Source organism: Stegostoma tigrinum, chromosome 8 (genome assembly GCF_030684315.1).
Source record: "Stegostoma tigrinum isolate sSteTig4 chromosome 8, sSteTig4.hap1, whole genome shotgun sequence".
Lineage (NCBI taxonomy): Eukaryota > Metazoa > Chordata > Chondrichthyes > Orectolobiformes > Stegostomatidae > Stegostoma > Stegostoma tigrinum.
This window is the reverse complement of record NC_081361.1, coordinates 72877643-72890392: the sequence shown is the minus strand read 5'-3', so window position 1 is coordinate 72890392 and position 12750 is coordinate 72877643. Positions and strand designations below refer to the sequence as shown.

At 40.1% G+C, this 12750-nt stretch overlaps 1 protein-coding gene across 4 annotated transcripts in view; it reads left to right on the top strand.

The window, feature by feature from the left end:
- The window catches only part of eif2b3 (eukaryotic translation initiation factor 2B, subunit 3 gamma), a 135682-nt gene that overhangs the window by 68165 nt on the left and 54767 nt on the right, over positions 1–12750 (top strand). For all 4 annotated transcript variants that reach the window (XM_048540011.2, XM_048540012.2, XM_048540013.2 and 1 more), the window contains 2 exons: positions 10004–10131; positions 12235–12425. In XM_048540011.2, the coding sequence (XP_048395968.1) occupies positions 10004–10131; positions 12235–12425 (319 nt within the window). The remainder of the gene's footprint in view (positions 1–10003; positions 10132–12234; positions 12426–12750) is intronic.

Below are 12750 nucleotides of genomic sequence, written 5' to 3'. Positions count from 1 at the left end.
AATTTGGCATTTTTGAATAGAATCATTTTAATCTTGTATGTAATCTTTCAAATTCTGTTATGTATTCTTCTATTGAATAACCATCGAGTTTTTAACTTTATAAAATACTGTCCATATCTTGAATGTGTTTTAACAGATCATCTTTTGTATAAATTTGTCAATATAATGTTAATAGATTTATCCACATCTTCCTTAGAATATGGATATAGTGCAGGAAAATAGTGTTCAGGTACATGATCAGCCATAATCTGGAAAGGCGAAATAGATTTGAGAAACTGAACGACCTATTCCTCCTCTTAAGGTGCAAGCAATTCAAGAAGACAGTTGATCATCACCTTCTCAAGGTCAACGAGGGATGAGCAATAAATGCCAGCCAGCCAGCCAGTGATTCCCAAATCCTACAAGAGAATTAAAAATAGCTTAAACTGTCCAGCAAGTTAGTTTCCAACCATGTTGTTAACGCTCCAAATAGACGAGCACTGTAATAAAGCAAATCACATGTGCATTCTCTTTGTGTGTCAGTAGAAATAGATTTCATTCCATGCACTGGCATAAAACTGCAGAAGATTGTTTATCGTTTTCCACAAACTCCATTACATTCAATGAAGCGTCATAAATCTCGTTTAGGCATTAGCTAAAGTAATGTCAACATGAAAGATCCATAACACTTTGTGACAATGTCACACTTGCAGAACAAAACGATTTTGAAAAAAGCAATTTCCATTTCACTTTTGCAGAAGCAATCCAAGCAGCGCAAGAAACACCTACTAGTTCTCAGAGATAATGTAAACTGCAGATGCTGGAGAATCCAAGATAACAAAGTGTGAAGCTGGATGATCACAGCAGGCCAAGCAGCATCTCAGGAGCACAAAAGCTGACGTTTTGGGCCTGGACCCTTCATCAGAGAGGGGGATAGGGAGAGGGTTCTGAAATAAATAGGGAGAGAGGGGGAGGCGGACCAAAGATGGATAGAGGAGAAGATAGGTGGGGAGGGGATAGGACAGTCCACGGAGGACGGACAGGTCAAGGAGGTGGGATGAGGTTGGTAGGTGGGAAATGGAGGTGTGGCTTGAGGTGGGAGGAGGGGATAGGTGATAGGAAGAACAGGTTAGGGAGGCAGGGACGAGCTGGGCTGGTTTTGTGAAGCAGTGGGGGGAGGGAACGAGCTGGGCTGGTTTTGGGATGCAGTGGGGGGAGGGGGAGATTTTGAAGCTTGTGAAGTCCGCATTGATACCATTGGGCTGCAGGGTTCCCAAGCGGAATATGAGTTGCTGTTCCTGCAACCTTCGGGTGGCGTCATTGTGGCACTGCAGGAGGCCCATGATGGACATGTCGTCTGAGGAATGGGAGGGGGAGTTAAAATGGTTTGCGACTGGGAGGTGCAGTTGTTTATTGCGAACCGAGCGGAGGTGTTCCGCAAAGCGGTCCCCAAGCCTCTGCTTGGTTTCCCCAATGTAGAGGAAGCCACGCCGGGTACAGTGGATACAGTATACTACATTGGCAGATGTGCAGGTGAACATCTGCTTAATATGGCAAGTCATCTTGGGGCCGGGGATGGGGGTGAGGAAGGAGGTGCAGGAGTGGAATGCACATCCCAGATGTCCGCATCCTTCAAGGACCGCAACTTCGCCCCCGCAGTTGTCGAGAACGCCCTTGACCGTGTCTCCCGCATTTCCTGTCACACATCTCACACACCCCGCCCCCGCAATAACCGCCCTAAGAGAATCCCCCTTGTCCTCGCATACCACCCCACCAACCCTGATGATCAACTGTCTTCTTGATACAACGCATCATGCTCCGACACTTCCGCTATCTACCATCCAACCCCACCACCCAAGATATTTTTCCATCCCCACCCTTGTCTGCCTTCCGGAGAGACCACTCTCTCCGTGATTCCCTTGTCCGCTCCATGCTCCCCTCCAACCCCACCACACCCTGCACCTTTCCCTACAACCACAGGAAGTGCTACACTTGCCCCCACACCACCTTCCCCACCCCCATCCCCGGCCCCAAGATGACTTGCCATGTTAAGCAGATGTTCACCTGCACATCTGCTAATGTAGTATACTGTATCCACTGTACCCGGTGTGGCTTCCTGTACATTGGGAAAACCAAGCGGAGGCTTGGGGACTGGTTTGCAAAACACCTACGCTCGGTTCGCAATAAACAACTGCACCTCCCAGTCGCGAACCATTTTAACTCCCCTCCCATTCCTCAGACGACATGTCCATCCTGGGCCTCCTGCAGTGCCACAATGATGCCACCCGAAGGTTGCAGGAACAGCAACCCATATTCCGCTTGGGAGCCCTGCTGCCCAATGGTATCAATGTGGACTTCACAAGTTTCGAAATCTCCCCCTCCTCCCACTGCATCACAAAACCAGCCCAGTTCACCCCCGCCTCCCTAACCTGTTCTTCCTATCACCTATCCCCTCCTCCCACCTCAAGCCGCACCTCCATTTCCTACCTACCAACCTCATCCCACGTCCTTGACCTGTCCGTCCTCCCTGGACTGACCTATCACCTCCCCGGACTGACCTATCACCTCCCCACCTATACACTCCCCTCCACCTATCTTCTCCTCTATCCATCTTCGGTCCACCTCCCCCTCTCTCCTTATTTATTTCAGAACCCATTCCCCTTCCCCCTCTCTGATGAAGGGTCTAGGCCCAAAATGTCAGCTTTTGTGCTCCTGAGATGCTGCTTGGCCTGCTGTGTTCATCCAGCTTCACACTTTGTTATACTAGTCCTCAGCTTTGTATTTTGCTCTAATCACAATGCATGTGCCCCCAGCTTCCCAATAGCAACAGAATAATGCATAATGTGATAGATTGTTTCCATCCATGTAAAAGAATGGCATAAAATCTTTAGGTCTGGGGTGAAATCCTTATTTTTGACTTTGATCTCACTAAAGGGTTGGAATTCTTATTTCTGACTTTAATTAAACAAATAAAATCTACCTTCATCTAAGCGTACCCTTTTGAAACAGTGCAGTAGGAATTATGCTGGTAACAAACTTTAAGAATTATGAATGGCCATTTGGATCAATAAATCTGTCACTTTACATGATCTTAACGCTACCTCCACCCAACCACCACCTCTCTATATCCATCAATCCCAACATCTCCTGAGACTCATGTGAATTGCATATTGGAACACATTACTTGCTTCAGTGTGGTAACTGGCTGCATAATGTCAAGATTGTGAAATACAGGCTTTGTACTTCCAAAAAGGTTTGCAATAACAATATTTGACGGTATTTTAATTTTGCAACCATTCATTCTCAAATAACTGTCATAAAAACATTATTCTATTACCATTATAGCTATAAAAAAAATTGCTGGGACAGCGAACTGAAGTGAATGTTGTTAAATTTTGAGTTCTTTTTAAGCAAAATGTATACTATTTTCTCAATAGGTTTACTTAGACCTAAAAAAGTGATCCTGTCTGTTAGAAACTATCCAGTATAGTATCTTTCCAAGTTTTCTTTTTGCTGCTAATGTAAAATTGTACAGAAATAAACTTAACTATACAAATGTTTATTTAAATTCCAAAATTTGAGTAACAATAAAAGCAGTCAGAATGACATATCTCTCTAATAAGACCAAACATACGGTATGCACATGGCAGCTAGATATTCATGGTTTCAGCTTTGAAACTGCTTTAGAAATTTGTTTTCATTATTTCTTGTTTTGCATCTTTGAAACAGCTGTATTTGGGCCACCGGTTCCAGCATCGGATTTTGCCAGGCCCTCCTGGGCTTAAAGACCATGCCAAGAAGCCTAGGTGTTGCTTGCAATATAAAGGAGTGCTCGGGAAAAGTCAATGGTATAGTCTGGGCTCCACCTTAATATAAATCTAACAGGGCCTCCTTGTAAGGTGTGGCCTGCTCAAAAAATGTCAGATTTGCATAAAACCTATTCAGGAGGGTTTGCAAACCTTTAATACTCAGTCTTAGCAATGTGCCTCCAGTTGAGATGGGTTATTTAGGAAATATGAAATTTGTCTTGCTGTACCTCCAGGATAACTTTATATGCTTTGTTACACCTGGTATATAGAAGACAAAAGCAATAGAAAGTTGCAGTTCTCTCTTTGAACTAAGGAAATAACACTGAAATGTCGGATTTATATTAATTTCCAATGATTGGATTGTTGAGTTTAAAGCTTTGAAAGGCAATATCTAGGTAGGTATAATAAGTGCAAAATATTAATTTTCAAGTCTGTACTTCTGAGGCATTGCTATGGGGAATCACTGATTTAATGTGTTCCTTTGGTCTCCTGCAATTGCACCAGGTTCTCATTTGTGTTACTAACACAAAGACAAGGAAACTCAGGACAAGGCAACAGGAATACTACTTAGAAAGACAGAATCCATAGATATGGGATAATGCCAGAGAACTGACATAGAGCTAATTCTATCATTAAGGGAGGTATAATGTCCTGGGAAACATACACCAATCAGCTTAATCTAATCTAGAATAAGTGATAGAAGAGCGTAGAGTAGTACAGCATTGAAACAGACGTTTCGGTCCCACACACCCATGCCGACCAAGTTGCCCAAACTAAACTAGTCATGATGCGGATGACGCCAAGATTGGTGGTATAGAGGACAGTGGAAAAGGATATCTAAGATTACAAAGACATCTTGATGACGTGAGCCAATGACCTGAGGAGTGGCAAGTTTGGATAAATGTGAAGTACCTCATTTTGGTAAAATAAACAAAGACAAGACATAGACAATTAAAAGTAGAGCCTTGGGCAGTGTTGAAGAACAGAGAGACTAAGGGGTTCAGGTACGTAATGCTTTGAAGTTTGCATTATAGATAAGATGGTTAAGAAGACATTTAGCATGCTTGCCTTCATTGGTCAGACCTTCGGAGTGCAGGAGTTGGGACATGGTGTTGAGGTTATGTATGATATTGGTGAGGCCTCTTCTGGAGTACTGTGTCCAGTTCCGGTCTCCCTGTTATAGGAAAGATATTATTAAGCTAGAGAGAATTCAGAAGGGATTTGCCAGGAGTGGAGGGTTTGAGTTTCAAGAGGCTGGATCGACTGAGAAATTTTTCACTGGAGCGTACGAGGTCAGGAGATGACCTTTATAGATGTTTTAAAATAATGAGGGATATAGATAGATAAGTTGAACGGCAGGTGTATTTTCCTTAGGGTTGGGATTTTGAGATGAGTGGATTTATTTTTAAGGTGAAAAGAGAAAGATTTTAAAAAGACACGAGGGGCAATTTTTTTGCACAATGTGGTTTGTGTGCAGTGAACTTCCAGAGGAAGTGGTGGATGTGGGTATAATTACAACATTTAAAAAACATTTAAATAACTACATGAATAAGAAACGTTTGGAGGAATCTGGGCCAAGCGCAGGCAGTTGGGACTAATATAGTTTGGGATTATGGTTGGCATGAACTGATTTTGACTGAAGGGTTTGTTTCAGTGTATGCCTCTAGTCCCACTTGCCTGTATTTGGCCCATATCCCTATCAACCAAGGAGACAATAGCGACTGAAGGTGCTGAAAGCTAGAGTCAATAAATGCGGGGCTGGAAAAACACAGCAGATCACACAGCATCCAAGGAGCAGCGAAGTCAGTGTTTCGGGCTGAAACCCTTTGTCAGGAATGGGAAGGGGTAAGGGAGCCCATAAATAAATAGAACGAGGGGGTGATGCTGGGAGAAGGGTAGGTAGGATAGAAATAAGTGGATGCAGGTTGGGGGTTTTTGTAGTTGATCAGTGGGAAAGGTGGAGTGGATAGGTGATGAAGATGATGGACAGGTTAAGGGCGGTTGATTTTGAAGCCGGTGATGTAGGTTGGGGCTTATCGTGGTTGGTCAGTGGGAAGGATAGAGAGGGTGATGAGTCAGAAGATGGACAGGCTGAGGGTGTAGAGAGTTTGAAATTGGTGAAGTCAATATTCAGGCCAATGGACTGTATGCTCCCAAGGCAAAATATGAAGTGTTGTTTCTCCAGTTTACTTTTGGCCTCACTCTGGCAGTGGAGGACGCCAAGAACGGACATGTCACCAGGGGAGTGGGAGGGGGAGGAGGAGTTAAAGTGGATGGTAACTGGGAGGCCGGGTTGGTTGGTGCGAGCAGAATGCAGGTGCTCTGTGAACCAGTACCTGAGTTTGCCAATACCTTCCAATGTGCCCCCAAGTTCACCTGGACCATTTCTGACACCTGCCTTCCCTTCCTGGACCTTTCTGTCTCCACTTCCAGTAACCAACTCACCACTGACCTCCATTTCAAATTCAATGAGTCCCACAATTACTTCAACTACACCGTCTAAATTTTTCCTATTCATACTCTTTCCAAATGTAACTCATCTGAGAAACAGCCCTCCTGGACATCAGACCCTAGTCACTAGGAAAGAGAACTTTTACACAGTATCTACACAGGGAAAATATAATTTAGTGAAATAATGCATTTGGGTTCATCAAGACTAAGTTATGATAAACCAACCTGATAGAATTATTTGAAAATGTAATTAAAAGATTATGCAAGGCTAATGTAGATGATGTACGTTTGGTTTTTTAAAAATGCCTTTGATAAGCTATCAAATGTTAAGCGTATGACAAAAGTTGGGTCATGTGGTGTCAGGAGAATAGCTAAAACTGACAATGCATGTAATTTATTATAAGATTATTGAAATAGTTTCAAGATAGGCAGCTAGACTCTAAATGAAATTTAACATAGGTAATTGTGAGGAGATGCACTTTGGTAGAAAATAGAAAATTCATTTGTATCTTAGAAAATAAGAAACAGAAAGGAGCTGAGTTGCAAAGGGAACTTGGAGATACAGGTGAACAAATCGCTAAAGTCTTTGTTTCAGATTAGCAAGACAATTGAAAATGCTAGTAAAACAGTTTTTAGTTTTTGCAGATACTGAATTCAAAAGGAACAAAATTATGTTAAACTTGTATATGATGTGGCAATCTGTACTTCACATTATGGTCTTCATGTTACGAAAATGACAGAAAAGCACTGGAGAAAATTCAAAAGAAATTTAGAAAGTTGGGGCCATAAGTACAAGCTGGTTATAAATCAATCGAAGAACAAAAAAAAAGGCAATTTATTGACTCACCATTTGGAATATGCACCTCGTTCTCAAAAGAAGTAGTGGAGGCAAATCATTTGTCGAAATTTCTTTTGACAGTATTTAAATATGAGAGAAAAGTGAATAAAAAGATGGTTTGAAAGGCTGAATTAAGATTAATAAAATGGGAGGAGACTTGTGTGGAGTATTAATATAAGAATGGGCTATTTGGGTCAAATACCCTTTTTCTCAGCTGTACCCTAAGGTCGTGTTTAATGTTGCCTATTTCGCATTGTTTCACTCAAACATTAAAAGATAGTGGGGCCGGTAATCTTGTTTAGCTTTGTGAGATTTGTTTTAACACTTTCCCATTTGATTAGTACCATTTTGATGCAGCCTTTTCTCTTTTGTGACTGTTTTGACTCAAAGCCATTCCCTGTGCCCAGCGTTCCGATCTGCAGCCTTTCACTGTCCCCAACCCTCTTAATTTGTGGCCACTCCCCTGAGTTGGAGCTCATGGTGTTGCTGTCCAAGGTGTCAAGCTCCTGATTGCTTTTTTGAGTCACCACTTGTTCTGAGCTATGTCATTAGCTTTTTACCAGGAACAAACCATGATGTCTCTTCTTGCTGGCAGTGACCATCTCCAGGATCTAACAAAATGCCATGGAACTGCTTCTTTTGAATGGCTGCAGGAGCTTGTCATTCTTCCCGAGTTTCCTGGCTGGCAGGGTGTTGGTCATCGCTGAGTTTGGTAGCAGCCTCCCCTCCCTGGCAAAGACCACGAGTTAGGGGCCAGGGAGGGGAAGGATATCTGATAATCAGGGCTCAAATATATTCTTTTAATGATTTTAATGTTTCATTGTTTTGAGCATTTACTGTATCTTCTAAAATGTAATACAAACTGTTGAAAGTGCATATGTCCAACTATAAGTTACAACGGGATTGAAGTGTAGTGTGCATCTTTTAGTCACTTAGTTTATGATGCTGAATTGATTCATGCAAATAACGATGACTCGGAGGAAAACACTCAATGCATCAAACTGTACCCCAACAAACAATTCAGCATCTTGTCAATGTAACTATGGTGCAAGCTGCTTTAATCTACCAGCGAAAAGTATGGTGAATGGGTTGTGTGCATTTAATCAATTTGTCATTAAAATTGTGGATAGGAGTGAGTCGAGGTTTACAACCAAGTTTTTTTCATATGGATGGTTTCAGTGTTTCAGTGGTGTAGCGTTAATATCACTGACTGATAAGCAGTAATATCACTGTCTAGTAATCCAGAGATCTAAGACTAATGGCCTGCAGACATGGGTTCAAGTACCACCACAGCAGCTGGTGAAATTTAAATTTTGTAGTCAATCTGGAATGTGAAGCAGTTTGGTACTGTAAACCATGGTGTCCATGATAACTGTACCCTGTTGTTGTAAAAGGCCAATTCGTTCATTAAAGTCCTTTAAGGGAAGAAACCTGCCGTCCCTACTCGGTCTAGCTCACAGGTGACTCCAGACCCACAACAGTGTGGCTGGTTCCTGCCTGCCCTCTGAAATGGCCTAGCAAGCAACTCAGTTCAAGGGCACGTAAGATTGAGTAGCGAATGTTGACATTGACAATGATGCTCACATCTTCTGAAGCAAAAGAAAAGTATACAAAACAATGCTATGAGTGTATTTAAGAAAGGAAGAGGCAAGTTAGGTGTCACCAAGAGACAATAATTGTTTTCTCATGAAGTAGGGTGGAATTGAAGTTGGATAGCTAAGAGAAAATGAGCAGAGCGTTAGCATCAATCTGTATCCATTTGGCCATTTTACTTGCACAACAAGAGAGCCTGCGGTGAAAAATGTGACACTGGTGCTTTGGAAGTGGGATTGCACATCTGAAATTCACTTCCCAGTGTGAAATATACATCAACTAAATGATCTAACTTCCCAGTTAATCAGTGAAATCTTAAGTGTTGAGTTCTTCTGAATACTATTATGTAAATAAGACTTGTAATATAATTCGTATTCTGTCGAAGTTACACTGGGATAATAAATTCTAAAACATATTGCCTGTTGCAGTTGCATTTGATGAGCATTTATTCACAGGCTATTGCTTAAGTTAATAAATATTTCAACTAAATAACTTCAGTAAAGAAATTGAAGGTAGTGATATAATAATTGAAAAGAGAAAAGAGTTTTGTGACAATAATAAAGAACTACAGATGTCGTAAATCTGAAACAAAAACCGAAATTGCTGGAGAAACTCAGTAGGCAGCATCTATGGAGAGAGAATCAAAGTTCATGTTTTGTGTCCAGTACTTCAGAACAGCTCATTCTTTTTCTCTGTCCATTTCTGAAGAAGCCATATCAGACCCAAGCAACTAATCCTGTTTTTCTCCATTGATGCTGCCAGATCTGCTGAGATTCTTCAGCATTTTTTGTTTTTCTTTCAGATTTCCAGCATGTGCAGTATTTTTGTTTTATGTGATAACTGCAAACGGGAGAGAATCACACCTAGTACAAAGGGAAAAATCAGTTGTTAAAGGCCAGTAATCTAAGTCCAGGTGTCTCTGCAGGAGTTGCTCAGAAAAGTATTCTAGGCCCAGCCATTACTTTCAAATTTTGATTCAAATTTTCTTTTTATACATACCTACGAATATTAACAAGATTTCTTTTATTAGATAAATGGGAATATCGGTTTAACTCTGCTTAGTTATTTAGTTTCGGGCCAGACTTTAGTTGCTATGGCAAATTGTGATGCAGTAGCTCCCACTTAGCCTTCACATTCAAATGGAAGTACTTCAGTTTCATCACTTTTGCCCATTTGCTGCTTTGTCTAGGCAGCCCACCGAAAAAAAAACATTCTCTCTCTATGGAAATATTACAGTGATTATGATTAGACTACACCATGATTATTTGCACATTATTTCAATTTACTATGGCAGTAGACCATAATGATCATTAATGATGCTCCTTCTTCAAAGGTCATTCATGTCAATCCGGAGTGAACTGATACCATTTCTGGTCCGAAAGCAGTTTGCAGCTCCTGGCTCTTCTCAGCTTTATAAAACTGGTGCCAATGAAGATCAGAAGAAAAACTCCAAATCTATAGGTTAGTCCTTATAGCTTAAAAGAGTTTTACAAATGTGGAAGGATCGCAACCTCAGCCTGCACTAAATCAAAAAGTAGTTTGATAATTTTTTAAACTTTATTCAAAAGGCACTGTATATTCATATATTCAACAGGGTGTATTTTCCAGTTACAGATCATTTCTCTAGACCCCATGAAAGAATGCTGATTGGGGACCTTGCTTTGTCTTTCCGTTACTTCAAAAAAACTAAATATTCTAAAACAGCTTTGTGTTTAAATGAATAAAAATTAATTTGTTGTCCAAGTAAGTTTTTAATTTAAAATATCTTTGAAAAAGAATATGCTGCACTTCACACTGATACAATGCTGTTTGCATTTTCAATGCAGCGTTTACAAGAGTATATATTGATAGCTTGTAATTAAATGGTATTTGAGCCACATTAAATAGAAGAACATTCCTGTAGTTCTATGTATTAAACAAAAACCATAGGTCACTTGCTCCAGCAGACACATCTTTCAGAATCTGTGACACTGATTAGTTGTCATTACATTGAATTTTTTTAGTCCTGACCATAGGTCACTATTTTGAGTTTAGAAGTAGCAACTCCAAAGAGTAGAACTGAAGAGCAGTGTAGCCTATTTTACATTGTCGTAGTGAATTCCTGATGCTAGTCAGTTATGGTGGGCAACGTAATGAGGCCTAGTTCTGTTTTAAGATGGGTCAAACCTTTGTAATATCCTTATGGACTTTTAGACAGCACTGTTATTTTAGGACACAAAGTGAGCCAACAGCAGCAACTCTTTTCTGAAAGCTAAAATCTTTCATTGCATTGTTTACACAGCATCTAAAATATGCTTTTGTAAATAGTGCAGTTCTCAATATCCTTCAACAACTAAAAGCCTGTAATGTAAAAAGTAAATGAGATCAGGATTTGTCCTCCTTTACCAGGTCAAATATTCTGCAGCAGACTCAATCTATCCGACCAGAGCCAGGGTTCTGAATCCAATTAAACAGAACATTCTACAACAGTGGTCTTTTGTATAATCCACTCATTTGCTGCATTTACCTCTTGACTCAGAAGAAGCTTGGGAAGGTTACAGGGTGCAGTAGGCTTATTGTCTCATGCTATTACTGTAACTAATCTGGAAACTCAAAGGAGTTGGGGAGCTATATCACTGTTCCTATGAAAGAAGTAGAGTATTGGTTTCAACTTATTGAAAAGAAACAGCAACTTCAGAATTTTGATTAGTAGTAGCATCGTTTTTTTTTCATCTTGTATTTTTGGAAGGGGTATTCTTTTGTTCAATGTGTATGGTCTCCAGAAGTGTAGTTCTATTAGAAATGAATGCTGTATGGCTAAAACTGTGGTTGGAAGGGCTTTGTTCGGTTGAGAACTACGTTGTTTTTCTAAAGTAAAATTACTTTAAAATAAAACATCGCTTATAAAGGCAGACACAGAGAAGTGCTGTTCACTGTGGCTGTCTTTCATGCTATTGATTTAGCAGCATTGCATTTGCCATCTCTGTTTGGTATTTGGATTATTTATAAGAATTTAACCTGATCAAATAGATTGGTGTGGAAAAACTCAATTCTAATATTGGATCTTGAACCTGGACTTGAGTAGAAGTTTCTCTATTTTTCAAAGGTATTTTGGCAGCTTTGACTATTCCTGTCTGACCATTTTCTAGTTGATACAGTTCCAGACTCAAAATGCAGCTAAAACAAGTATAGCATCTTCGGTACCAACCTGAAAAATGACAAGGATAGCTAATGTGGAGAATTGAAACAGAGTAATGATATGCAATGATACAAATTCCTAACAGGAGGAGGTGCAGAGGACTTAAGCCTGCATCCGGTTTGTACAGTATATAATGATGAACACTTAAAGATATCTAAAATATCAAGGTAACCATTTTCAGTACAAACAAAAGTAATGTTTAATGTGCGTCCTGATGATGATGACGATGAATTTTATGGTTCTCCAGGATTGTGCTTTAACTCAGACTGTTTCAGAATTTTAATTCATCCTCATAGTATGATGGTTTGTCGACTGTATTACTTCGCAGTTTGCAGTCATTTTGCTTGCTATTCATTGTGCTTAAAAGTCTGTATTTTGCATTAAAGATATATTAAGCTACGCAAAAGAAGATGATCTTCTGAATTTAGCCAGAGATAAATCATTTTGGAATGATCACCATGGAGATATGAATGATCCATATCACGGAACCAAGCTTCGTTGCTATGTTCATATTATGAAGGAAGGGATGTGCTATCGTGTAAATACTCTAGCTTCATATATAGAAGCGAACCGACAGGTAAGAAGTCTTCCTTACTAACATACTTGCTTTTTTACTTAAGTGGCTGTATATTTAAAGATTGCTCTTCATCTTCATTACATGGAACAAAATTGGTCAATAAATATTTATTATAATTAACATCCCTTTTATTTATTGGTGTAGATTGCTGGATGGAAGGTGAAATATTGAACATTTATTTTTAAATATTAACTTGAATGACAAAGAGATTTGGAGGTGATGACAATAACTTAACTCAGCAATGTAAGAGAGTAGAATTTACTGAGAAGGTAGAGAACCATAAGCACTCAGCTTCATTGATGTTGCAATTTTAATTGCCTGTACT